The sequence below is a fragment of the Propithecus coquereli genome, unplaced genomic scaffold, assembly GCF_000956105.1.
Source record: "Propithecus coquereli isolate 6110/MARCELLA unplaced genomic scaffold, Pcoq_1.0 Scaffold52, whole genome shotgun sequence".
Lineage (NCBI taxonomy): Eukaryota > Metazoa > Chordata > Mammalia > Primates > Indriidae > Propithecus > Propithecus coquereli.
Genome location: NW_012151063.1, coordinates 7,666,150 through 7,693,871, shown reverse-complemented (window position 1 = coordinate 7,693,871; position 27,722 = coordinate 7,666,150). Strand labels below are relative to the sequence as shown.

General features: G+C 37.6%; 1 protein-coding gene across 4 annotated transcripts in view; it reads left to right on the top strand.

The window, feature by feature from the left end:
• MID1 (midline 1) overlaps positions 1 to 27,722 on the top strand; it is a 337,134-nt gene that overhangs the window by 262,993 nt on the left and 46,419 nt on the right. For all 4 annotated transcript variants that reach the window (XM_012656825.1, XM_012656826.1, XM_012656823.1 and 1 more), the window contains exons 3-4: positions 4,140 to 4,235; positions 27,179 to 27,286. In XM_012656825.1, coding sequence (XP_012512279.1) covers positions 4,140 to 4,235; positions 27,179 to 27,286 — 204 coding nt within the window. The remainder of the gene's footprint in view (positions 1 to 4,139; positions 4,236 to 27,178; positions 27,287 to 27,722) is intronic.

Here is a 27,722-nt window from a genome sequence, read left to right as displayed (position 1 = left end):
CTCTGCATATGTAGTCATTTATACCTGCCTCCTTGGATTTCTACAGAACTTGACTTGAATAAGGAGGTGTAAATACGTTGAGGTTTTTAAGGTGAGAATAAGAAACTAAAATGAATTTTTTTGTACTCTGTAGAATTTTTTAGATCTCCATAGGGAAGTGTGGATACTTATATCTACTTAGTCCCAAGACTATTCCACTGAAAAATATTACTTCTCTTTTGCACAAAGCGCAATCAAAATCAAGAGGTTATAGAACCTGCTGACCACCACACAGGATGTTAGTGATAGAGTGAAATTCCAGAAAACCTTCAGAGAAGTCCCTGTAGCGGAAGCTTATGGACGCATGGCTCGTTGAGGACTGGATTTTGTTACCTTCCCATTACTCAGGTTCTGTTCAAAAGTGTTGTCAGCCCCTTTGGTACCACTTGGAAACAAGTCTCCTCCAGCTTAATTTCCCTTTATTATACTTCTAACTGACTCGGTAATTCTTTGCGGACTTCAGTGACACTTGTACTATTTAAATTTGAATAACCCCAAAGGATCTAGATAGGTCAATGTGTTTAAACCACAGGCTTTAGTCTATGTATTAGTTGATTAGAAACAGACTTTATACATGATGTATACTTAATAAAGGGAGGAGGAAACAAGCAGATGTTTGTAAAATCTAAATGTGTTGGATTGAATTTATTTGGCCCTCTTTTGCTGAGTAGCTTTACGAAAATCATACTTATGACAATTGAACTGTAAACAGTTAAATAAATGATGTATTTCCCTAGAAATTTCCTGCTGTGAAGAGTCAGCCAAAAAGAAAAGTAAAAGGATTCCCCGGTATTAACACACCAAAAGAAGTTAACAAATATACCTTGTAATAGTCATATCTAAATCAAGGACACTGATTAATGGAAAGCCTCAAAATTATCCTCTAGTGTCCAACCATAAAGCGATTAGCAGTTGGAGTTGATTTAGTCCAAACAATAGAAAAACTTTTGGCTTTTGTTACTATTGTTGTTGTTGTTAAAAGCTTTGAAAACAAGTTTTTCTTTGATGCAAGCATGAGATCATTAAGTTGCACTTAAATCGCTATCTGGCTCATTCTCTGCCTTTCCAGCCTCCTGTTGTATCCCATCCTTTAAGTGAGAAACAATTATTTTTCTCCTGTAAAATTGTCATATTTGATGGCTAGGCACAGTGGCTTATGCCTGTAATCCCAGCACTTTGGGGGGCTGAGGCAGGAATGTTGCTTGAGGCCAGGAGTTCGAGACGAGCCTGGACAACATAGTGAGACCCCCATCTCTACCAAAAAAAGTTTTTAATTAGCCCTGCATGGTGGTGTGCGCCTGTAGTCACAGCTACTCAGGAGGCTAAGGCAGGAGGATCACTTGAGCTCAGGAGTTTTAGGTTGCAGTGAGCTGTGATCATGCCACTGCACTCCAGCCTAGGTGATAGAGCGAGACCCTGTCTCAAATAAATAAATAAAGATAAAATTCTCATATTTGAGATGTTTTGAGTGTTTCAAAGACAAAATTGAAGACTTATTGTTGGTTTTCCAGTCCAGATGAAATATGCACAAAGTCTCCCTCTGAATTCTGAACGCATGAAAATTATAGATAAAATATTCTAAAATGTATTTTAATGAATACATAACCAAGCTTAAACATAAGTGGAAAGTGTCCAAGGACCAGAAATGAAAGAAAGTAAAGAGTGGTGAGGAGAGACTGAAGCTGGGCTGCTCCCAACAAGTAAAGATGAGATGAGGCAGCAGGGACTTCAGGGGACACATAGGGGATTGTACACCGCATGCAGCAGGAGCCCCACACACCTGGAGACCAAGATCCCCCATGCACACACTGGGCTCAAAGGTTACCTCACACCTTCTCTAGGATTGAAGCCAGACGCAGAACTCTCATGGAAGGAAACAGAGGCCTAAACCAGGATCTGTGCCTCTATTACACATGGGTGTCTTGTGGGAGAGCCTTCTTTGGAGAAAGAACCTCAAGCCCTAACCTCAGAGTTTGCACCTCGCCTGGCTGGGCTATGTCATTCCCCAAATCACAGCACAAGGAACAAAGTTTGCATCAGATGAACTGACAGACAAAAATTACAAGACACAGGATAAAATCAAATCCTTGAGAAACATTAAGCAAACACAAGGAAATATGGAATTGCCTTTTCTCAAAAGGGCTTAAGAATAAGTAAATATGTTTAGTTCTCTTGAAATTGTAAAGAAGAGAATTGCATCTTTGGAACAGGAACAGAAAAAAATTCAACAAGAAAAGGGAGATGTAATAAAAAACCCATTGGAAATGAAAATGCAGTCATTGAAATGAAAAAAGGCAACAGGATAAACACCAGATTAATAAACTTGTTTTAAAAATAACCAGAGATTTCTGCTTCTGACATATGCATTTGAAGCATTAGATAAAAGTGATTCTTTCCCTGGAGTTAAGTGATACCTTTTCCTTAATGTACCTTTCTAAATCAAAAATTTAGAAATGTAGAATGAGCTAAAATTTTCATAAATTTCACAGCAGAATGAAATATTATCACCTTTATGAAATTGTTAATTTTCAAAATCCCTCATACTCTTGACATCCTCTTTCTCAGGTGGCATTACAAATCTGAGGTCTATTCTCTTTTCCATGAAATTTCCTGTTGTTCCATGTCTTTGCTGTATTTGTGGAACTATCTATATGTTAAAACTGATAGTTTGCCTAATCCTTTGCCCTCTCACACCTCCCTGATCTTGGCATATGACAGTGTTCTATTCCCTGCCCTTGGAAGACTCTTCCACATACTCACCTCCACCTCCATTCCATCTTCCCAAGAAATTCCCACTCTTGTTCATAAAAAAAAAATTCTTGCCCATCCTTCCAGCCTCAGCTGAAAAACATGGTCCTCTTGGAAACTCTCTGCTAACAGCCATCAACTCTTCCCCTTCTCTCGCTCACAGCATCTCTCTCCCAGTTGCACAGTTGAATAGGAAGTAGATACTTTTATTTCGGATTTCTCAGTATCTCTCCCAGCGTCTGGCATATAGTAGAAGCTTAAAAAGTACTTGTGTGAATGCATAAATGAATGAATGAATGGTATAAATGAAGAGCATGTGGAATGAGAAGGAATGGAGAAATCTTAGCAAGTCTTACCCAGAAGAGAGGGTTATTGTGGTTGAAAATAGGATTGAATAGTCATTCCAGGGAATTTGAAATTTGATGCTGTAAAGGAATAGGGAATAAACATAGTGCTCAAGGAAATTTGATCTGCCATTGATAGACAAAGAACAGGAGCATGAACAATAAAATGTACAGTTGTCCTGTGGTATCTGTGGGGGATTGGTTCCAGGACCTCCCTCAGATACCAAAATCCAAGGGTGCTTCAGTCCCTGATATAAAATGGTGCAGTATTTGCATATAACCTGCGCATATCCTTTAAATCAGCTCTAGATTACTTAGAATACCTAGTACAATGTAAATGCTATGGAAACGGTTGTTATACTGTATTGTTTAGGGAATAATGACAAGAAAAAAGGTCTATACATTCAGTACAGATGCAAGCATCCATCTTTTTCCCCGAATATTTTTGATCCACAGTTGGTCGAATTGACAAACAAAGAGCTCAGGAATAGGGAGGGCCAACTGTACTATGAGTAAATGTGTGTGTGATAAGGATTTATAAATGCCTATAAATGGCCATGTTGTCAGCAATAGCTGAACAGCTCAAGCCTTTCTCCAAGGGATTAACCTCAGCTTGCTCATAAAAGAATAAATCCTAAAAATGCAATAGTAGTTGATTTTATCTGGGAATATATTCTTTATATTATTGTCGGTTCTGATTCAAGTAAAGGAATAGAAATCCATTTACCTCCTTTCTCCCTAGTTCGTGACCTATAACTAATTATTCAGTTAAATATCCCTGAGTTAGTGTGAGAAACAGGAACAAAAAGAATGAAGTTTGAATGTTTTCTGAAAGGTTCTTTTAAATGCAACTTTTGAAAATCTGGTTTAAATCTATAAATACTTGAAATTGCATTGATTTCATTGAGGTTTCTGAAAAATATCAGTTTTTCCTGAGTATGAGTAATTTTGTGTATACTAAAGTATAAAAGTATGTACAATAATATTTTTCCTCTCTTTTTTGAACAGCAAAACTTAGAGAGTAACCTCACCAACCTTATTAAGAGGAACTCGGAACTGGAGACCCTTTTGGCTAAACTCATCCAAACCTGCCAACATGTTGAGGTGAGTATCTCTGTATCTCACTGTGATATGTTTCATATAAAAACTACTAGAACAGGGTTTTTATATCCTCATGCTTTATAATTTTAAAACAAGAATCTTTCTTAAAATTAAATCTTTTGCAGAAGCCAAATATAAAAGATGATGAAATTGGAAGGGACTAGAACCTCAGAGAATCTCTACCATACAGGGCTGCCTCCCCCTCCTGTTGTAGCTCTCCCTGATCCAGCATTATATAGTGGTCTTAATGTCGTAGATTTTAATCGCCCTTACAAAGAATAGCCAAGAAAATCACTATTTAAAAGGTGTTGTGTTAGTTCACTAGGGCTGCTGTAAGAAATTACCACAAATTTGGACGGCACAAAATAATAGAAATTTATTGTCTCTCAGTTCTGGAGGCCAGGAGTCTGAAATCAAGGTTTTGGTAGGGCCACCCTCCCTCTGACAGCTCAAGGGGTGGATTCTTCTTTGCCTCTTCCCACCTTCTGGTGGTGGTAGGCAATCCTTGGAGTTCCTTGGCTTGCAGCTGCAGCACTCTAATCTCTGCCTCTGCCATCACATGACATTGTCCTGCTGTGTCTTTGTGTTTGTGTCCAGATTTCTTTCTTTTTATAAAGAACTCACCCTACTCCAGTCTTGCCTCACTTTAATTCGATTACATCTACAAAGACTCTATTTCCGAATAAGGTCCCGTTCACAGATACTAGGGGTTAGGACTTGAACACATCATTTTGAGAGACACAATTCAACCCAGTACAGGTGTATATTAAATGCGTTCTTAGTTGTCAGATGTATTTCCATGAAATCGACCACAATTGCAGCAATAGCAGAACCTGCAATGACTCTACGTTGCATAAGGAAAAAATAGATACCCATGCCTTCATCTGATTTTTCAAGTCCTCTTCCATCTTCTTCCAACCTGTCTTTCCCACTATCCCATTCCATGCACTAAAACTAAACAATTGCCATTCACAGTGATTTTTAAGCCTTCTGGTCTTTAACCAAGTAGTTCCCTCTGCTTGGTAGGTGCATCACCCTACTCTATGTCTATTTCTCGGAATCCTTCCTGTCTATCCTCCAAGTCCCAAGTCAGGGACACTTCAATTGTGAATGTTTCTCTGGTTCCCTAGACCAGAGTCATCTCTTCTTTCTCTCAATCACAACACTTTATCAATAATCTTCTTGTAGCTTTTATCACTGTTCCATTTATCAGTTCCATTTTTCCAACCAGAATGCGAAGTCTTTGAGGATGGAGATCAAATCTAATTCATTCTTGTATCTCAGAGACTCTAGTACAGTAGTTTTCACACAGTAGAAACTCAGGGAATTTGTTTTGGACAGATGTGCATGATGACTCTCCAAATGGCCAATTTGAACATTATTTGAATGCTTGCAAGTTCAGCTCCCCCAAATATGTAAAGTTGGAAAAGCAAATTATTTTGACTATGTATTTAAAATTTTTGACAGTAACTGCATTTTTGCGATCATAATTTCTTCAAATCTCTTTTATCGTATAAGCAGTAATGATAACTATATAACCTTCAGTGTGCTTAGAACTGTGGCAGTAGATGCACAATGTAGTCACAAAATAATCAGATCACAAAGTGTTAGAGAACAATGTCCACACACATAGTAACACAATTAAAGAACAGTGGAGTAGTCAGGTGCTGAGCTAGTACAACATTGCATCTATTTGATTGTAAGATCCACATTTTTTTAAGACTAATATCTCTGAAATTGGACTTCAACTTAAAATTAATGATGAGACAATTTAATGGAAAGGATTTTTTCATTCCTACTAGCACATAAAATATGGGTGAAACAGTTGCTGGTATCTTAGATTGGGTGTAGAATGATATGGGAAGTGGGGATTAAGAGAGAGAGAGAAAAGTGAGTACAATTTGCCCGAAACTTTATGGAGGAGTCAGGACTGGAGCCAGAACCTGTAGATTTCACAACTATTTTTAAAAATACTCCAGGTATTGGGGTGCCAGCCTATTTATACAACGCAGTGGTGTTTGTCAATGATACATTCCTCAGTGTAATAGAAATTAGCAAATGTTGCTTTCAGGGTGTGAAAGCATCTCTACTGTACAAACACTGGTGCTCTGTCGGAAGACTTAAGATACTTTGTGTTCATGAAGTTTTCACTTTTACTTACAAGTGTGCTCCTTATGATTGGAAACTTAAAATTGGTTACTGAGAGAAACACATGAGTTGGCAACTTTTTCCAACTCTAAATTAGTCATGCTTTTCTACAATAGTATCTAGCAGGATAGGAACTAGGGGTGGTCTCCTTTCCTACCTGAGCCATCACTCCAGTGGTTCATCATTTGAGGTGTTGATGAGCAAGGTATGATATATGGAAGAGGGAAAGACATACAAAAGGAAAGAAAAGGAAGAATTAGAGCAAAATGTAGGTGAGAGAGCAGATTAGAACCGTCCAACGAGCTCATTGGTTCATGCCACAGACCCCCTTGCTTTAAGAACTACATGATGGTCAAAGTAGAGCCAGTCTTTTCATCATGTTGAGATGAAGTTGGGAGTGTGAAGGCAGCAGCAACAGCAATATATTGCATGTTACAGAACCCAGACCTTTCTAACCCTCTGCTTAGGCTGGATTCATTTTTGGCTATGATCTCGCCAGGGAACATGTTGAGCCTTGTTGATTAAACAACATTGGAAATAATAGTGAACATGCATAATGTTTTCATTATTATAGGGTACAGTGAATATGTATCATATGAATAAATGGATGAAGAAAATGGAATGATGCGTATGCCATATTTTATTTTTATGATGTGATGGCATTTGATGTTTAGGACAATAAGAAAGAATTATTTCTCTTCAGTAAAAAAATTACCTGAGCTTTATGGCAAATCTTATAAATGCTTTATGGATTGGGTGATTATTTCATTCAATTTCAGCTAGTTACTTCTTAAAGCATTAGTGTCTGGTTTCCATTATGGCCTGTAGTAATTTCAGAGCAAATGCCTTGCTCCTAATGCAATATTAGTATGGCTTGAATTTACAAAATGCTATTCATTCTAACGATGTAAAATTACATTCTATGATGTTCAGTAATTTCAAATGATAGATAAACTCAAGAAATTTACAAGCAGATTTTCTTTTTATTTCAACAGATCATATATTATTTTAGTGGCGATATAGGCTTTTCAAATAAAGCTATTACTGACTTGACTTGCAAGTAGACACATACATGCCATTAGAAATTATGCTAGACAAGGTATAAAGAATATTCATTCCTTTCTCTGTTGTCTTTGCATAAATCCTTTGGACTGGAAACAAATGTTTGTGAGTGAGTACATTTGGTATTTGGAAAATTTATTTAGAGAAAAATTAAAGAAAATTATGAGTAGAAAAATAATGATACTAGCAATACCTATTTTTACATTTGTTCCCTTATTCCTAATTATTAATATTCTCAAATTCTAATTTTTCAAATAGTTGAACACCTAACTCTTATATAATAATCAAATGAGTCTACATCAAAGATATATTTGACTCATCAATGAAGGAGGCAGCAAGATGACAAAGCTGGTTCAAAGGAGGATACCGGAAACGCTTACACATAAACACAGGGGGAGGGGGATAGTAAGGGAAAAGACTAAATTTGGTACAAAACTGGTTAATGACCTACAGAGCAATAAAGCCATAACATTTGGGAAAAATAAGTTGCACATCATCAGGTTTCTCTAAGTTAACATCTAACTTTGCAGAGTCTAAGCCCTAACCAATAGTAAATAGAAAGTAAAACTCTGTTACACTCCAGTCTGGGGAGTCGGATCACCCTGACTTAGGCTGGCTTCATGGAATATGCTCTAGAATGGCAGTGGAAGGGCTCACAGTCTTCTCTTTGCCTTGTTTCCAAATTTTGGCTAATTTGCTTAACATGACTTTCTGTTCTGGAGACTGTTGATCTATGAGCAGTGTTTGCTAAACAAATATTTCTGGGTAAGGGTATAAATCTCTGCCTGTGGTCAGTTATATTAGTTTGTTAGTGTCACATTGGTTTGTTCATTTCCTTAACGTGGATGGAGCACCCACCCTATGTGTGTTGCACCATGCTAGGTGCCAAAGGAGCCTGCCCACAGAGCGCTTACTATCTTCGCTAAGACAAAAGAGCACCTACAATACAGTATAAAGTAGAAAGCTGTAACTACCATAAAAGAGGCGTGGATTATATACTTTGAAATTATATACAGAGAAGTGAGAAATTACTTCTAGCTGGGGGCTGGGAAAGGTAGCACAAGATCTGAGCCTGCCATCAAAGGTAGCTAATGTTTGGGTTTATGGAGGGAGGCGAATAGTATTGCTTGCCAGGCAAATAAAGGCGTGTGGGGATGGGAAAATGAAGTTCAGTGAGTATTCAAAGAATACAGAGATGTGTAAGTTACAATTGGCATCCTTAACTCTTTCCAGGAAATTATATTTTTGGTTATTGGGAAAATAATATGGATATCTTCGTGCAAAACAATCCTATGTCCAAGGGAAAACTTTATAGCACTAGCAAACTCCAAAAAGGCTGTGAAATTTGTTAGGCATCAGCATGCTATTCTTTTCAATCAGTGTAGGGAAAAAGAATTTCCTGGTTCACATCCTTGGTTCCTAGACTGTCCTCCTTCCTTTTCCTCTTCCTGACGGTGTCCTTGTATTTGGGTATGAGCATTCCTCAGGAAAATAATTCCCATGCCAGCTGGAGCTAAAAAAACTCACAGCACAGAGGCAACTCCTAATTGTTGTAAATTAAATCAATGAATTCCTTCCCATGACTCAAGAGGAAATGCCACATCCTTATAAGTCCACACCTTCTCCCAGAGATTCACCTCTGCTTTTCTTTAGAATGGAAGAGTTTGAAGTCCCCCTCCCCCCATTGTTTTCATAACTTGCTTTTTAAATGAGGGTCAGCAAATGAAATGGTTTTTTATTGTAAGTGCCAAATCTTTTTAAAACTACAGAGCAGAGGGTTTGAAGGCCAAGACAGGTTGGGACTCAGGAGGTGGAGACATTGAAAGAGCAACTCCAGGTAGACTCTCAAGAAATGTATATGTAACTTGATGGCTGGGATTCTAAAAACTAATGGGTTTTCAGCCACTCTGTTTTATTTTCTTTGGGAGAGGAGTAGGGTAGAAAGTTGCCTCTGGATGAGTTTGGAGTTAATTATATATGGAGTGGAGGACAAGCTTATAAGAAGTGATTAAAATTTGGGTCGTCTGCAGAACTTAACTTTTCTAGGTCAGATAGGGACTATATCTCTTCATCATCATATCCCCCTCCCCATTTTCTTTGAAAAATTAGAAGATCTTGTTTATTAGCTAAGCAAACACTTCGAATCACTGATGTATACCAAATTCTCCACACATTCTGAGAATCAAGTTCTTTCACAGCAAATGCAATACCTTGACACACAATAAATGTTCATTTGGGGAATGATAGGTGACCATGAGTATAAATTCACAGTGAGACGGTGGTGAAGAACAACGACTGCTTGCCACCCTTTGTGGTTTAGAGAGTGTCAAGGCTTAGCACACCTTACCATTCTTGCCCAAGGTTGTCCTAGAAAGGCATTCTTTAATCCAGCGTCCTTTCAAAGCTCTGGCACTGGACCCTTCGATTTATCTTGCCTTGTTTATAATCACTTTTTAAAATTCTTTCTGCCATTATTTGCTCACTAAGTTTTTAAATTGTTTTTTTCTTTTATTTTAATGGAAAGTTTGCCCTCTTATTGGCTTTCTCTGAGTTTTTCCAGTGCTAGTCAGCACATGGAGTGGCAAACTTCTTGTAGAATAGGTTAAGTGCCATTTAATTAGATCTCTGTTCACATGATGGGCTCTGTTAATTGAAAGGGGTGAGGGTGAAGTTGCACTTGGGTGATGTATATATAGCTTGTAAGGGATTGTAAAAAAACATAACTTGGCAAAACAGGTCGGGGTCTATAGAAGACTTTTTCAATCATTCACCAAGCCCTAAAAGCATTCATTTGTAAACTTTGAAATAATGAAAACTCACTGAGTTAAAAAGAAAGATGAACCTTTTTATTTAAATTAATTTTGTTGTACAGTTTTGTGATGCCAAGGCATTCTCTCTCTCTATGGAAACCTTGGCAATTGCTTTGTCCAGAGCCATTGGATGAAGACCAGCATCCAAATAGCAAATGTGCTGTTCATGCCTTGTGGACACGTGTCTGATCTTGGATGAAGTGTGTACTGCCGAGGGCAGACTCCAAAGTTACAATCCGTTGTCACTTGCTGATAAGGGTCAGGTTCCCACCCCATCTGACCCCCTGTGAGAATGCTTTCAAGGTGTAATTAGAGACAGATGCTGGGCCTCCTTAAGCCACATCGTGCAATTCATAGTCAGCTATGGCTTTCCATGTAAGCGGCTCTGTAATGACGAAAATGTGATAGTGCAAATATGGCAGCTTTCAGAAACTGGATCATGACACACCACTATAATAAAAGTTGATTTTCCAAGTTCAGGTCTTAGAATTCCCATGACAAAGGAGAAAAGAAACTGTCAGTCTACACAGAACTTTATCATCTCTGGAGAAGATTCAGTTTTTGACTACTATGTATAATGGCTCTGTACCCAGTGTACTCCACCAAGTTTACTACAATTGACCACTCATGAAGCAAACTTAGTTTTTCTTGGTGGAGATTAAATGTAATTGTTTATCAAGTATGTATATCTAACACATACTTGAACGTCTCCCCTTAGATTCAATGCCCTTGCCTCTAAAAACTTTGATTCATAGCAGGCATTGGATCCTGTTACTTTCTTGGGTGTATTCATGAGGAATAATGAGAAGGTAAGGTATCTGTAAGAAGTTTTGTAGTATTTTGGAATAAGGGATTAATCTTACGAATTAATGAATGTAAGGCTTAGTAAGTTGAGGTTACTTTCAGAATAACATTCTCAAGTTTCAGTTTTGATACTTTTTGAAAACATTGTCCAAACTTTTCATCATCTGCTGATCTTTCTAGTTTGGGTGGAGTGAACTATTGCATCATATTCAGAATCCCACCTAGTGGCTCAGATTTGAGTATGATCACTTGCACGTGCCTCTGAAGATAATCCCTCTGATGTTTGAATTTAGTAGCACAGATTTTTGAGGTTAATATTATACTTAGATATGAAGTAATCATCCTTAATTGGAGGCCCAAAGGCTGAGTAGTAGGAAGAAAGAGAGAAACCACGGTTTTTCTGATGTATCTTATTGTGCTCTCTTTCTACACAATACAGGAATTCTTTATCACATCTCCCTTACACCATTCCACACGCAACCTTCTTGCCTTGAAATACTTATGTGCTTGATTGGCTACAGCAGCAGAGATGTTTCTGGCATGATATAAAGAATAATAGGAACAGGTTGTGACACATTAAAAATGGCCATTGTTAGTTTGAACTCAACTTTCACATGAGATGATCTTAGCTGGATGCATCCAAGTGAGAGAGTCAGAGGTCAGAGAGAAATGATTCCACATGAGAAGGTGACTCTTAGGTAGAAAGTCAGGTTCCACTATTGCTCCTATTCATGCCATTCAGAGAATGATCCCAACAATCAATCCATCATTTTGTTATTAAACCAACCTCTTTTACTTCTGGGTCTAATATCTAATTTAAATTATTTTTCTCAATAAATGAATATAAAATTATCTTCTTAATGACAATCAAGCTGAAATTATCTCTGTATAAAATAATTACAGATTATGAAGGAAATGGAACATACCATCTTTTACCTTCTTTCTATTAACTTCTATTTTTAATTGCTAAATTAAATGTTGTAGGAAAAACTGAAGGGCTTTGTTCTAATTTTGAAATTCCACAGCAAAATAATTGAGTCATGGGCATAAAATGTCCATTAACAAAAGTGCAATTGTAGTATGGGTTATTTTTGTTTGAAACAGAAATATGAAATTTTAAATTCAGCTATTTAAAAAGCCTGAGGCTGCCATTGAATGTAAAAGGCTCCCAGTGAGGAGCAACACAAATAAATATTTTTACAACCAAGTGAGGTAATTTCTTGGCCTAGGAATTTATGATAGAGCTCTTACTATGCTTTTAAAAGTATTTTCACTAGATATAACATCAAGTTCATATACATATGAAGTGATGAAATCTATCATAGTGGCCTAATTCTCTGGCTAGGCAATCTTGGTGTTGGGCTGTGATAAGTCCATTCAAGGAAGCCTTCTGTCAATTTACATGGCTTTGGGAAGTGGTGCCTTGTCCATCCTTGCAAGTGTTGAAGGAGAGGATTACTGTATAGAGTTGTTACAGTTCCACAACAAAGTGTGGATTGTAGTTCAGGGAAAGCAAAAGTGGTAGGACTTATGCAAATGTGCACTAAAAACAATCGTGACCACTGGATAGCTCTTACTGTCACTTCTTGATTTAATTATCCCAATAGTCTTTTGATGTAAATGTCATTTGAATGACAATAGATACATGACCCTGACAAATCAGCCAATAAAGTAATGGCTTGAATCCAACCAAGTAATGAAGTAACTAGAATGGTTACTGAACTCAAACCAGGTGATTAGAAAGTTACATTCCTAGGGGAATTCTCATTGCAAGAAACAATCCCATCTGGTGGGGAATTGGAAACCTGTTGGACCCACCACAACAAAGGTTCAGTAAGTGTACATCTGTGGTATCAGTAGAACCAGTGAGCCTTCAGGTCTTGTGAGCTGTTCTCAAATCTTTGACCATTCATGTTGACCCTATAAACCTCAACTTCTTCCAGGTGATAAATTTGCTTCCTTTAGTAAATGAGGTTCTTTTTTTCCTCCTCCCCAGGAAACTTGTGAATTATGTGTAAAGATGAAGACCTAAATCATACAGGTTGAGCATTCCTTAATTCAAAAATCCAAAATCCTAAATGCTCCAAAATCTGAAACTTTTTGAGCACTGACATGTTGCCACAAGTGGAAAATCCCACACATAAGTACTTAACACAAAACTTTGTTTCATGCACAAAGTTATTAAAAATGTTGTATAAGAATTACCTTCAAGCTACGTGTATAAAGTATATATGAATCATAAATGAATTTAGTGTTTAGACTTACGACCTATCCCCAAGATATCTCATCATGTATATGCAAATATTTCAAAATAAAAAAAAATCCAAAAGTAGAAACACTTCTTGACCCAAGCATTTTGGATAAGGCCAACTCAACCTGTACCAGAAAACCAATATTTTGTGTTACAATTTAGTTCTAAAATATATCTTTGTAGCACTTAAGAGAATATGACATATCACAGAAATTTGACAGATTTGCTTTGAAATTCTAATTTGAAACATGTAATTTATTTTAGATCTGTCATTTTAAGTTGAAAATATAAGATAGTTTGAGTTTTAAAACAATATTTTGATATTCAAGAGAACTTGGGTTTCAGTATATTTCTTAAGTTTAATTTACTAGATTTATAAGGACTTGGGAAGGTTTAACTTTTAGGGTTTTAATTTTATTCTGTTAGGCATTGGAAGTGCTCATAAAGTAAATTAAACATGTTAGATTTATAAATGCTGTTTAAAATGTTACAAGAATGTGGTGATAAAAATCTAAACAATGATTACCCATGGGGGTGAGGATTGACTGGAAGAAGGGCTCCAGGGTACTTTCTGGGATGATAGAAATGTTTTATATCTTGATTGAGCTGTTGGTTATGCTTGTTATCAAAATCCATTGAACTGTCCCTTGAGCTTTATGCATTTCCTTACATGTAAATTTTACCTCAATTTAAAGAAATGTGTGCAGAAACTTAATCAGCTCATTTATAGACAGAATTGATTGTTTAATGAAGTTAAATCTATTCAACTTGAGTTAATCAAACATTGATTCAAGGACCTCCTGAGAGTGATTATTCTTGGTTTTATAAAATTTATTAGATTTATGAGTAGAATAATGAGATTCATAATCTGAACTTAAAAGCTTAAGGAAGACTCCATAGTGAATTGTTGATATAGATGCAGTCCTTGGGCAAAAATCCTCATGGCCTGTAAGTCCGTGACTATTCCGTCTCCTAGTTCGTTGGATTCCCTGGGAAGTAGGACAGTCTTCCCAGTATGCGCTGCATTTAGCATGCAGCAAGTGGCTGTTGGTGAGTGAATGGAGAGCCTCCAGAGACCAACTGCATCCTTCTGTCCTCCCCGCAGCACTAACTCATTTGCATAGATCAGCATGTCAGATAAATTCTCACCCCGAAGGGCAGAAAGGACTCTTCTTGTGAGGACTGTACACAGGACAATGTTTCTATGGTGGCAGATGTCTGTAGCCACGAATCCCTGGAGTAGGTAGCAGGATCAGTGATGCTAGTGCCCATGAGGAGCTCCCTCCCCACCTGAGGGCTCCGCCACTGGACAAAGGCTAAGAGGATAGTGTTGGCAAAGGGAAGTCAAGGATGTGAGAGCTGTCCATCAGGGCACTGCTGAGCCCTGAAGAGAGGGTACAGTGTATCTTCTCCTTCTCCTTGTTATAAACTTGTACCTTTCCTTTTGATTCTCTAGGATACCTACTCTATTTTTTCTGGTTTATAGAAGAAAAATAACTGATAGCCACTTTGAATCAGGTTGAGGAAAACACTTTTCGAAAGAATAATAGGTGTGAAGATGACTTACAGGATAACGTTTTGAATATCAGACTCCCTTGATCCTCAAACACACACACACACACACACACACACACACACTCACTCACTCACTCACTCACCACAACCTCAAAATCAGCAACCAAAAGGCATTTAAATGCTGCAGCCTTTCCAGGTTAGCTTTGCTCTTCACTTTTGTCTAAGCTCCTGTTGTACAGTGTTTTCCAGTGTCCCTCCTGCCTCCCCTTCTACTGCCCTTGTAACTTTCACCAGCCCCACTACTATTTCAGAAGAAAACTCCAGGGGAGTGAGTAAGCCTGGATAGCTTCAAAGGTGCAGGCTCACTATGACCAAGATACAAAAGAAGTCAATTAGAAGAAGGTGGGGGCAAGGAAGAACTCCTCTCCCCAGTTAAACCCCCCAGTTCACCTTTTTGTCTTAGCTAGACTCTATGCGAGCTCAGTCATGGCCAGCTCTCTGCAAGTGGCTCCAAAAGGGCTTTTTACAAGGTGCAGTGAGATATAACTGGCTTTGGTATTTCTCTCTCCCCACTCCTAGATGACCAATTCAAGATACATGCCCATCACACCCTGCATAGTGCTGAAATAAATCCCTGACTCTCTCCTGTCCTACACACATGCCCTTTTCCCCCTCTGCTCTGGTGCCTTTTCTCATCTTTCTCACCCCTGGGTTTCCCAACTCTCTCTTGCCACTCTTATCTCCAGAGACCAGTCCCACCTTCATATTTGGCAGGAAACGTTCCCCAGCTACTCACATATTGATTTCCTCATTTCCCAAACTCTCTAAGACTACATCATCCAGTCAAAGTACTGTATAATGCGAGCCATGTATGTAATTGGAAAATTTTCAAGTAATTGCATTTTTTTAAAAAAGTAAAATCAAAAGTAAAATTCATTGTACTAATATGTTTTATTTGACCTGATATAGTCAAAACATTATCATTTCAACATGTAATCAATATAAAAATGATTAATGTATACATCTCATACTCACATCTCGATTCAGGCTAACCATATTTCAAGTGCTCAAAAGCACAAGCGGCTAGTGGCTGCCATATTGGACCACACGGCTCTAGAACTTCTGTAGCCCATGAGTTAGCAGTTAATTATGTGTGCACTTGGCATGGTTGCTACTTGTTCTCTAGTGAAGTCATTCTCTCTAGAGGGCAAAATTCTATTTACACCACAGGTCCTAGTATGGTGCTTTGCACACAGTGGGCGCTCAACAAGTCCATGAGATTTGCATCATATGTTATCACTGGCACACCAGTAACATCCTCCTCATTCAGGGAGAAACAAGAGCAACCTCATTTCCTTTCACTTTCATTCCTTAGCTACTAAGATTGTTGCAGAGATCTCCAGAAACCAGTAACTTTGGTTACGTATACTTTAAGTGGAGAGAGAAATAAAACTTGCTGCTGCGAAAGCAAGGATAGCATAGAAGGTTTAGTTTGCTAGCAGAATCAAAATAAGCACTGAATGAAGATGTGTGTGGTTCCCAGTTTTATAAATACATTTTGCAAGAGCATAGTGTTTGCTTGTTTGTTTTTGGTGTAAAACATTTCTTCTTTTAACATGTTATCTGAAACTAATGATGCCAAAGGGATGATATCCCAGAAAAAGATGATTTCTGTCATATGTCTGACATAGCCTCAAACTAATCTGAATGAAAGAGTGGGTGCCTGGGTAGACAATGCCAACAAATGCCCTTGTAGAGAGGACACATGCAAATGCTAACCTGGGATTAGGCTCTGGCTACTGAAACAAAGGGTTGCTTTAATTTTTGCAGAATAATTTTTTCCCTCTGTTTTTCATGAAATGGCCCTAAAGAATTCGTGGTGTCAAAAAAATTAGAACTATGCCAACGAGGCTCGCTTTTAAGGGTTCTATTAAACAATAAGAAGGCTTTGTTCTTGGCAATAAAATTAAAGCAAGCAATGTTTCCGTTACCTGGCAGGGTGCCCTCCCCCTTCCTCCCACCCCAACTCTGATCCTGACAAACTTCAACAGAGCATTCTGTTTCCCAGGTAGGAAGGAGAGAAAGCAACATCTGTTAGGTTTGTATATAGAAATATAGTTGACCTTCCCAATAATGTAAAGGAGGGAGGGCAGAGAGGGAGACGTCTTCGAGTAATCCTTAACTCAGGCTTTAAGAAAATCAAGTTTACTGCAGAGGCTTAAAGCTCTAAAGCCATTGTTCTAGAAAGACAATAATAGTTGAAATGATGGAAGTGAGCAGTCACCAGATAAGGAAATATACATTTTAGTCTGACTCACTAGATTTCATGTGTTTTCTTTTCCAGGTAACTTTGTCTGCCATTGTCCAAATTTGGACCCATTTATGATCAGTCGCAAATGAATGCTTGCAGGTAGATTGTGTCCCTGAAGTCAGGAATGACCAAGGCTAGTATAGAAGGCACCGTCAGATGCAAGCTCTGTTTAGCTCCACAATTAGTCATAGGTCTTTGGAGCTATAGAACAAACTGGATGACTGTGACACCAGCTCCCTCTGACCTCCACTAGAGCTCATCTTAACAAATGGTCATATCATAGTCTTTTCTAGTGTAAGCGCTCCTGTCTATAGCTGTCTCCTGCTGGTATCCCGGAGTGACAACAACCAGGCAAGATATTTCATAGATACCACTTGTGGATACATCATAAAGACAGAACAAAGCTTAACATTTTCCAGTTATATTTCCAAGTTAAGTTTTATCAGTGATGTATTAAGTGTATTTCATTCACTGTACAGAATACCAAAGAGCAGGAATCTGATCCTCATTCTCCAGAACCTTGCAAGGGAGTAGATGGCTTCTCTACTTGAGTAACTCAAACCTGAACAGGGGTCTGATTTTGTATTTTTCCAGTACATCACTATTTAGGAATCATGGCACGACAACTAAAAAGAATACCATTTAATGAGAAATGACAAGTATGATTGAAAGTGATTAATGTAAGGTTATGGAATAGAAGTTTCCTCTTTGCGTTAGAAATAACTTCCCTTCTCTGAAATGCATCACCTCTGTCTTCCCTGGCACTCAATTAACGGTCATCTTCTGTAAGTTATTTTTTACCTTCTGACCACAAAGTCAAAAGACTGATTTTTTGCCAGATACATTTGTTAAAAATGACTTAATAGAAAGTTACCACTTTTCAGAAACTTTGTGGAAAAGACTTGATAGAGACAAGTGCCCATGACAGGTTAATAGATTTTTTTTCATTCTGTGCACCCAGCCCAAACGGAAAGGTGTGGAGCACTTGTTTTATAAAGTGTGTAATTAATAAGAGAAAGGAAGGGAGGGGTTTATTGTTTTTGAATGAATTATGAGCAACACCTTCCATTCTGCTTCTTCATTTTGGAGCTGCTTTGAACAAAGTTACAATTAAACACAAAAAGAAAATTCTATGGTGTTAATGCCAAGAATATACAATTGAAGTCATTTGAGTGTAGCCTAGGAAAAACGTTACGGGAGTAGCAGCTTTTATTATAACGGTAATAGAAGTCAACAGGACATGGTGAGGACAGTAAAAACCGTATTGCAAGTAGATTGTCATTTTCAACTTGAAATTCTATTAATTCAGTGATTGCCACTCTTCATGCCTTGAAGGAAGAAAACTAATATTTATTGATCACCTACTTGTGCCAGATTGTTTACAGATATTTTCATCAAAAGTATGCAAATGAGGAAACATTCTCACAGACAGTCAACACATTTTTCACACCTTCAGCCCTTTGACTCTAAAGTCCATGATCTTTCCTTTATACTAGAGGTTGGCAAACTCTTGGGCCAAATCTACCTCGTCACCTGTTTTTGTAAATAAAGTTGTATTGGCCTACATATTGTCTATGGCTGCTTTCACACAACACCAGAGCAACAGAGACTACAAGGCCCACAAAACTAAAATATTCACTATCTAGCCCTTTATAAGAAAGAAGTTTCCCAATTCCTGCTCTATACCATGGAAGAATCTCATCTGCCCTTCTTCCCCTGCCCCCTCCTATCCAATTGCATCAGGAAGCAGCCTTTAAGGAATCCACTTAGAATTTAAAAGTAGCTTCAAAAATTCTGGAGTTAGTCCTCATATTATAGCTTCCAAAGCCATTGTTTTAATGAAAGACATAAATAGATCAAAGTTTTGAGTCATGCTAGAAAGTCTTCAGGTAATCAGCACAGGCCGACTGGTCCTAGAACCTATAGTTTTAATTCCCTATGGACATTCCAGATAAACCGACTTTATTAGCAATAGTGATAGTTAATATTTATGTAGTAATTATTATGTGCCAGGCATGTTTCAATGGTTTTTTTGTGTATTAACCCTTTTAGTTCTCACTACGGTCTACCCCAGGGTTTCTCAACCTTGGCACTAGTGGCATTGGGGGCTGGACAGTTCACTGTTGTGGGGGCTGTCTTGTGCATTGTAGGGTGTTTAGCAGCATCATACCTGGTCTACCAGGTAAGAATTGTTATTTTCCTCATTATTATGCAGATAAGGAACTTGAGACACAGATAGTTTAGGTAAATGCCCAAGAACATACAACTAGTAATTAATGAAGACCTGGCATTTCAATCCCAGGAACACTTCCTCAAGTCCCTGAGCTCTGGATCACTGCCTCCTTTAGCCCCTGCTCCCTCTAAATTATTTGACCTTGTTTAAAGATTTTGCTTCACTGAAAAACTAACAGTAACATCAACATCTTGGATGGGCATGTTGTGTGTGCTACTCTTGGCAGTAAAACTTTGTGCAAAGTTTCAAGGTTTTTGACATTAGCACTGGCATTTTTGCTGGGCAGTTTTACTGCCTTGTTACAGTTGTATTTCATTTATAAGAAGAATTTTATTGCCTGCTCACCACAGCGTGTTGCCATTTTTAATGGCATCTCACTACCTCATCCAACATTGAAGCTTCATAATCTTAGCTCAAGAAAAGAGGATATAGCATGAGGTTCGTGGGAGCTACCTTTTTTAATCCCATAGTAAATTTCTGTCTAGATAGTGAATCAATATGTAGAATTGATCTCCTCTAGGCCAAATTATTTTCTACCATGTCACTATGCTAAAGGCTGGATTGCAAGTAGCTTCTATCCACGATATCACTACTGTTATTTTCCACGCAAAGCAAGGGATTCCATTTTTTATTTTTCTGAAAAGCCTTTCTTAGAGTTAAAAAAATTTTAGTCAAAAATGTTAAATATTAAATTAACATATTAATTCTTAAAAATATTGTCCTATACTCTGGTTTCTCCTCCAAAGACAGAGACCCTGGGAACTGGGCCATTCTGTTCTCTCTCTCTCTGTCTCTGTCTCTCTCTCTCATTCACTCAAGCTAGGTCCACAAGTATTTGACTCTAGTGTGAGAGAGTTTCAGGGTGAGGATTACATATAAACATATTAGATGAATTACAGTAATATTGTCTGGCTTACTCAATTCTCCTTGGCTCAGTTTTATATACAGACTGAAGTATTAGAATCCCTTTCATTGTTCCTCTGGAAGCTCTAACTTCTGCCCCAGGGTCTGGAATGTTCATCACAGCTGCCTTTGGCAATAAAACCCAAAGCACCCTCAGATCCTCATATTTCTCTTTGCACCTGGTCAGCAGTGCACAGCGGGGCGTAGAGCCCACTTGTGTGCAGTTTTTTTCTTGTACCCTCACCTTACTGGCCAAATATCCACTTATATAAAACTCTGTTATGTTTCATTTGCTTTAGCCCTGGGCAAACTGGAATTAACTCCTCCAACGTATTTCCTTTTGAGTGAGATGGGATAGTTATGCCACATTTTGTGATACCACTAGCCCCTTCAAATTTGGATGCAGACTCAAAATTACATATTCTAAGTAATAGAGAAAAGTGCTTTTAAGTCTGAACAAAGACAACATCAAGATAGCATCATATATGACAAAGTCTCAACCTTTTTCAAGGTCACCTTAATTTAAATCACCATGGAATGACACAGCTTTTGCTTTTGCCATGAGGACCAATTCTAGGCAAACTTGTAAAGCAGATTTTTATCAATCTCTTTGGTAGTGGTTTCAAAGAAAACAAGGTTCAGAGTTTTAAACTAAAGGAGTCATGATCTGATGGTACAATATCAAGACTGTAGTAATGGTGGGCCAGTCTGAGAGAGGGCTCTTGGGTTGCAAAACTCAGAGGGTTCATCATTCTTGTAGAGTTCAAGACGAATAGTAACCTCTGAAATTGTGCAACACAGCACCCTTCTTTTCTCAACACTCTGAAATAAAATTTCCTGTCTCCAATACATTGGGGTTATCCTGTCCCAAGCTCACTTTAGTGTTCCCATCTGTGTACAAATAGGAAGTGATCTATCAAGTCGGTGTATCATTTTCGCAAGAATTAGAAGATTCTATTTTGAATGTCTATAGATGGCTAACTTATTTCGAAAAGCACTGCAAAATGAGAAAATGAGGATTTTTCAAATGCATGTTACTTCTATTTCACCTGTGAGAACTGGCCAGATATTTTTTTCTTCACGGATATTCCCTCCTAAGAGTTCCATAAAATATTTCTGCAGATTTTAAGCCCACATGTGTCTGAAATCTAATGATGTTTATACTCTGCATGGAACATCTCATTTTGCAGTTGAATACAAGTCAAAGTGAAAGAGCAAGCTTTTAGAAATAATACTTAGAAACCATTTATACACTGCTAAAGAACATTTCACAGACACATAGTCTAATTTCTAGTGTGTGTATGTAACTAAATCCCTTTAATATTTATACCTATTTGACAAGAAAAAAAATAATTGTCCACTTTACCCCACCCCTCCCGTGAAATACTGTGACACTATTACACCATAGAACTTAGAAAGGGGAATTTTTACTGGGCATTGCAAACCAAGTGGTCTGAAGAAAATAGTTAATCCATTTATGTTATCGTTAACTGATCTGAGGAATGATTACCTATAACTGCATTTCTAGAAAGGGAAGGTTAACTGTGCACCCAGTGGCAACTTACATGGGACTGCAACTAATTATTGGCATTGGACATGAGCATTAATGCAGCAGAGTGACCCTCAGTGCTGAATTCGATCTCAGGGTAGGAGGGCCAGATGTGATTGTTTTCCTTCTACATTCACTTCATTATTCAACTTTCTAATATCTCTTTCATCAGACTATAAAGGATCAGAATGTTATAGCCTGTCAAAGAGAAGCAGCAAAATTTCCCTAGGAATAGGCGAAAGTGGGTCAGTGACTCCCTACAGACAAAGTTGATGGGGAGAAGAGGACAAGATGACAAAGGAAACCATTACTCTAGGTGTAGAGAAGGTGCATGCTGAGCACATTGATGAGGCCAATAATGAGAAAAGCGAATGAGTTTCTCATGGTGGAGGCTGATGTGATATTTGCATATGAGTATACTTGCGATGAGAAAAAAAAGTAGCAGTAAGGAGCCTGGCATGGGAGGAGGGCCCAATTTTAAGCTATATTTTCTCCTGAAAAGTCAAAGGCTCTGATGGACAAGTGCCCCACATTTCCAGTGTGGTCCAATGGTAGGATACAGTAGTCACCTACCACTGGGCACCATTTCTAATTCTCTCCATTCCACTCTTGCCTTTAGCTTACCAAGAAGGAGGCCAATGACACAAGAGTGGAAGTGTAGGTTCAGGAAAGAAGGAAGGGCTTGGGCTTGTTTCCTATATCCTTAGATTTGCCCTACTCAAAGCACTTCCATCAGCCACAGTGATTTTTGAATCAAAAGATGTGAATCAGAAATGAAAGCTAAAATCGGAACAAGGAGCTACGAGCTTCCAAACCAAACCTGGGAACTAGAAACACCTGAACATACTGCAAGTAGCCAATAAACTCTGACATATTTGAATTAGTAGTTCATGTTTGAAATAAAGTCCAATCAAATCATTAATTCTTTTTTAAGTGACATATGAAACAGTGAAACTGTGGAAAACATCTTTGTAGTGGAATCATTTTGGAAATATAGGATAGTGTTCAACTTGTTTTATTGTACCTTTTGGAATATAAGAATACTAAAGTTACAAAAATTTGGAATTTCATCAAAGTAGAAAAAAAGATTTAACTTTCCTGGTTTCAAAGGAAAGTCAACTCTGTATTCTTTCAAAAATCTAGGAGAAATACTTGGCCTACAATTAACAGATCATATTCCCAAATTTCTGGCAATTTACATTTTGGGATGATGGCGATTGTGATATCAGCTTTCTCAAAACATATTTGCCTTAACAAAGTAGATTTTAATCCACTTTTTTTGGTAAAGCAAACCTATCTATCTTAAAAATCAAATAGTCCGAATTTGGATTAAATTGACCGCCATGTTACAATAGCAGCTTGGATACTTTTCCTACCATAAAGTAACTCAAATCTCAACAATTTTGATAGTGAAATGGATCCTAAACTAAATCATAGTCTATTTACAAAACCACTTCTCAATGCTGACAATAATGCATGAGATTTGTCAATGGCTTCATAAGGTTAGATGTTTCCTCACATATTATTTTATGTATTCACCACAATAATCCTACATGGTTGAGAGAGCAAATATTCTTCAGCTCATTTCACAGAATAAGAAAACTTAGAAATGGAGATAGCCTAAGATATTCCCAGTATCACCGTATGGGTAGAGCTGATGTCCCATACCACATTTCATGGCACCTACTCTAGAATTACCACTGGGGTCTCATTCGGTTTAGTCAAAATCAGAAGAAGTTTAAGCATGGAATAATTAGTGACAACATCAAAACTTGAGGACCTCACAATGTGGTCAACTGATTTTCAGCAAAAGTGCTCAGATACTTCAAGGAGGAAAAAAATAGTCTTTTCAATAAATGGCGCTGAGACAACTGGATATCCATAAGCAAAAGAATGAAGATGGAACTTTACCTCACACCATACCCAAAACTTAAGTCAAAATGGTTCACAGACCTAAATATAAAAGATAAAACTTCTATAGGAAAGCAGAGCAGTAAATCTTTATGACCTTGGGTTAGGCAGTGGTTTCTTAGATATGACAACAAAAGCACAAGTGACAATAGAAAAGAAGATAAATTGGACTTCATTAAAATTAAAAGAAACTTTCATGCTTCAAAAGGCACCATCAAGAAAATGAAAAGACAACCCACAGAATGGGGGAAATATTTGCAAATCACATATCTGATAAAGGACTTGTATCCAGAATATATAAAGAAATCATGCAATTCAATAATTAGAAGACAGATGACCCAATTACAAAATGAGCAAAAGATCTGATTAGCCATATCTCCAAAGTAGATACTCAAATGGACAGTAAGGACATGAAAAGGTGGTCAACATCATTAGCCATCAGGGAAATGCAAATCAAAACCATCATGAGATACCAGTTCATACCCACTAGCATCAATAAAATAAAAAAGATAGACAGCAACAGGCATTGACAAGGATGTGGAGAAATTGGAACCCTCTTATTTTTCTGAAGGGAATATAAAATGATGCAGCCCCTGTGGACAACAGTTTTGCTGTTCCTCAAAAAGTTAAACAGAGTTGATGTGTGACCCAGCAATTCCGCTCTTATATCAAAGAAAAATGAATACATACATGCACACAAAAAACTTATACATGAATGTTCATAGCAATATCATTTATGGTAACCAAACAAACAGAAACAACACAAATGTCCATCTAGTAAAATATGGACAAAGTGGTCTATCCATACAATGGATTATTTAGCAAAAAAAGGAATGAAGTACTGATACATGCTGCAACATGGATGAATCTCGAAAACATTATGCTAAGTGAAAGAAATAAGACAAAAAGGATCGTATATTGTTTGATTCCATTTATATGAAATGTCCAGAATAAGCAAATCCATAAAGACACAGAAAGATTAGTGGTTGCCTAGGACTGGAGCTAGGGCAGGTAGAAAGAATGTGGAGTGACTGCAAATGGGTATGGGGTTTCTTCTTGGGATGTTGAAATGTTTTAAATTTAGATTGTGATGATGACTGTACACAAAATCATCTGTAAATACACTAAAAACCACAAAACTATACGTTTTAAATGGATGGATTTTATGATATATGAAATATTAAGGCTGTGTTAAAAAATCAACTCCTTTTCCCCCTCCTCCCCAAATAAAACAATCGTTAGGATACAATTTTGTGTCCACACAGTCCTAGGAACTCATTCAATCTTATTACCTGCATATTGAGTGACTCCTGGTGATAACTACTTGCTTCATTACATGTTACCCTGTCTCATCTTGGAAGGTCATTTTCACTATCTATTCATTAAATAATAATTTTTGAATGCCTATTCAGTGTCAGACATGGTGCCAGATGCTTGGGATAGGTGCTTCATTTAACACAACAGCTGAAGATCCCTGCTCTTATGGAGTTCATGTCCTATCAGATTTACCTTGATTGTATTCTCAGGTATACCTTAACTCTTAGGGTTCATTGTAGTCGATACTTCTCAAGACTAAGGTGCTGTCAAAGAAAAAAACAGAGCTGGACAGTAGTTAAAGCTGTAAAAACAGATTTTTATTCAGGACTATTACAACAGGGGGAAAGAGACCTCAGTACAGAATGGGGCTCGATCCCAACACCGTGTGGACAAGTGGGGATTTACAGCCAAAAAGCAGGGTGGCAGTCAGTGGATGGAAAATGACTAAGAGGAAACATAAGGGGTGAGGTGAATTCTGCCTAAACCCACCTAAACAGGATTCTTGCTGAAGGCAGGCCAGGGAGCTTAGACATCACCTGGGGGATGGTGGGGGATGAGGAACCCAATCAGGTATTAAGGGTGAGCAGACATGGAGGATAGAGGATTCTGATTAAACCAAATCCGCAGGGTTCTTGTTAAAACTGGATTTTTACAAGGAAATGCACAGATGGGCCTAGGAGACTAAAGTTTGGTCAAGCAAAGAGTCTTTGTCAGTGCTACTTTCCAGAAATTTCACTTCCTCCATCATAATGTGCTCATTTTATCAATATGGTCCCATCCTTTTCACAGCTCAGTTATCTTACTTGAAATATTAGCCTAACTTTCATATTCTGTACTTCTCAATCAGTACATTTTTAATTTTTTCCTTTGTTCATTAGACAAATATTTAGCAAATATCTCTGTGTGTTAATCTGATGTAGGACATAATCTCATGGTTTGCTGCAAGTGACCATCATCTTCTCAATAAGAAGATGTCTTGAGTAGTCTCTATGTTGCATCTGATAATGATCAGGAATAAAATTCAAGGAATCCTGGGCCTCTGGAAACAGGACATGGCTTCACTGAGCAGCCATCAGTGGGTTTTTATCCTGAACTCATGACCCTACTTTCAGTTTATCTCATTCATGGAGAATGAAATTACTCCAGTTAAAGTCTCCCAAATCAAAAGGGCTAATGGCTGGCCCATGTCTCCTCCCTGAGATACACTAGAATAATCAGTGCCATTGTCATTCTTTGTAACATTACAACTTCTCCTGAGGCTGTGTTAAAATAATAAAACTCAGGCATGCTATCCCCCCCATCTCCCACAGCTGTGAGTTCTGAGTTTCTGTTTGTGAATAAGCATTTCAGAATTGTCATGAGGTGGAGGAAATAACATGCATGGAGTATTTCCCAAGCCCAGTTGCCAAGAATGAGCTCATTGTAAGCATAAAACAAGTCTCTGAAACTTCAAATACAAGCCATTCTGCAATGATCCACCTTTCCACGAGGATGGTATGCTTTCGTTGTAGGACCTTGGTCTTTCAGAAGTATACCACAAACAAAATTTAAAATTATATCACAAGATCAATAAAATATTGAACTATCTTTTTTGTATTTTTTGATATTTTATAGTGATTAAATACAAAATTGATGTTTGTATTTAAAGGAAATGTTAAATGTAATGCAAGCTTGCTACATTGCTTTTGGAAAATTAATCTAAAAGACATTGATAGTAATCTGTCCTCCATAAAAGAATAAGATTGGATAGTTTTTTAACACTTCTTTATGTTTTACAGGGCAAATTTCATACTTTTTTAAAATATAAAAGCAGGAATTATAAATATATTTCACATCATATGTCAATTTCCCACTAATTGATAATGGCTATATATATGTTGTATTAAGAAAGATTTTGAGGCTGAGTTTGGCTTAGCAGCAAAGACTGCTATTGTTGGATAATAATGTTTTCCAAGGATACAAGATAGGGAGTGGACATGTAAGTCCTATATTTGTCATCCTTGTGTAATTGGAAAAGGAATTAACATTTAAAATACCTTTTTAGAGATTACTAGAAACATACTAGTCTACATTAAAAATAGCATTTAACTGAAAACAAAGACCAAAGTAACACCATTCTACTTATCCTCCAGGTCAATGCATCACGTCAAGAAGCCAAATTGACAGAAGAATGTGATCTTCTCATTGAGATCATTCAGCAAAGACGACAAATTATTGGAACCAAGATCAAAGAAGGGAAGGTATGGTTTCTAGAACAGAAGATTTCATATTCTCTACCTGGAGAAAGTATACTCCCATACACTTTGGTGGCTTTGGAAATGTTGAAAGCCCTCTTTTTCTACATGTTCTATTTCTGTAATTCCCTGTTAAATCTGTAAGACTTAGTTCAAAGGCCCTTGCTTGGCAATTTTTTCCTTCATCTTTTTCTTTGTATTATCATGGTCTCCCGTGCACACCTGTAATACAAGGGCTATTCCATTGCCCAGCGCTGGGGAGCGTGAAGGTCTTGCCTATCACAGCCATTGTTTTTCATCTCACGTGTCTGTGAGAAGGTGGGTTCCATAGAGGTAGAATTCGTTTCATATTTTTTTGCTATAAATTTATTTGTTTCGTATTTATTGCTAGGATATTTATTGCTATATCCTAGTAATTATCACAGCATTAAATAAATTAAAA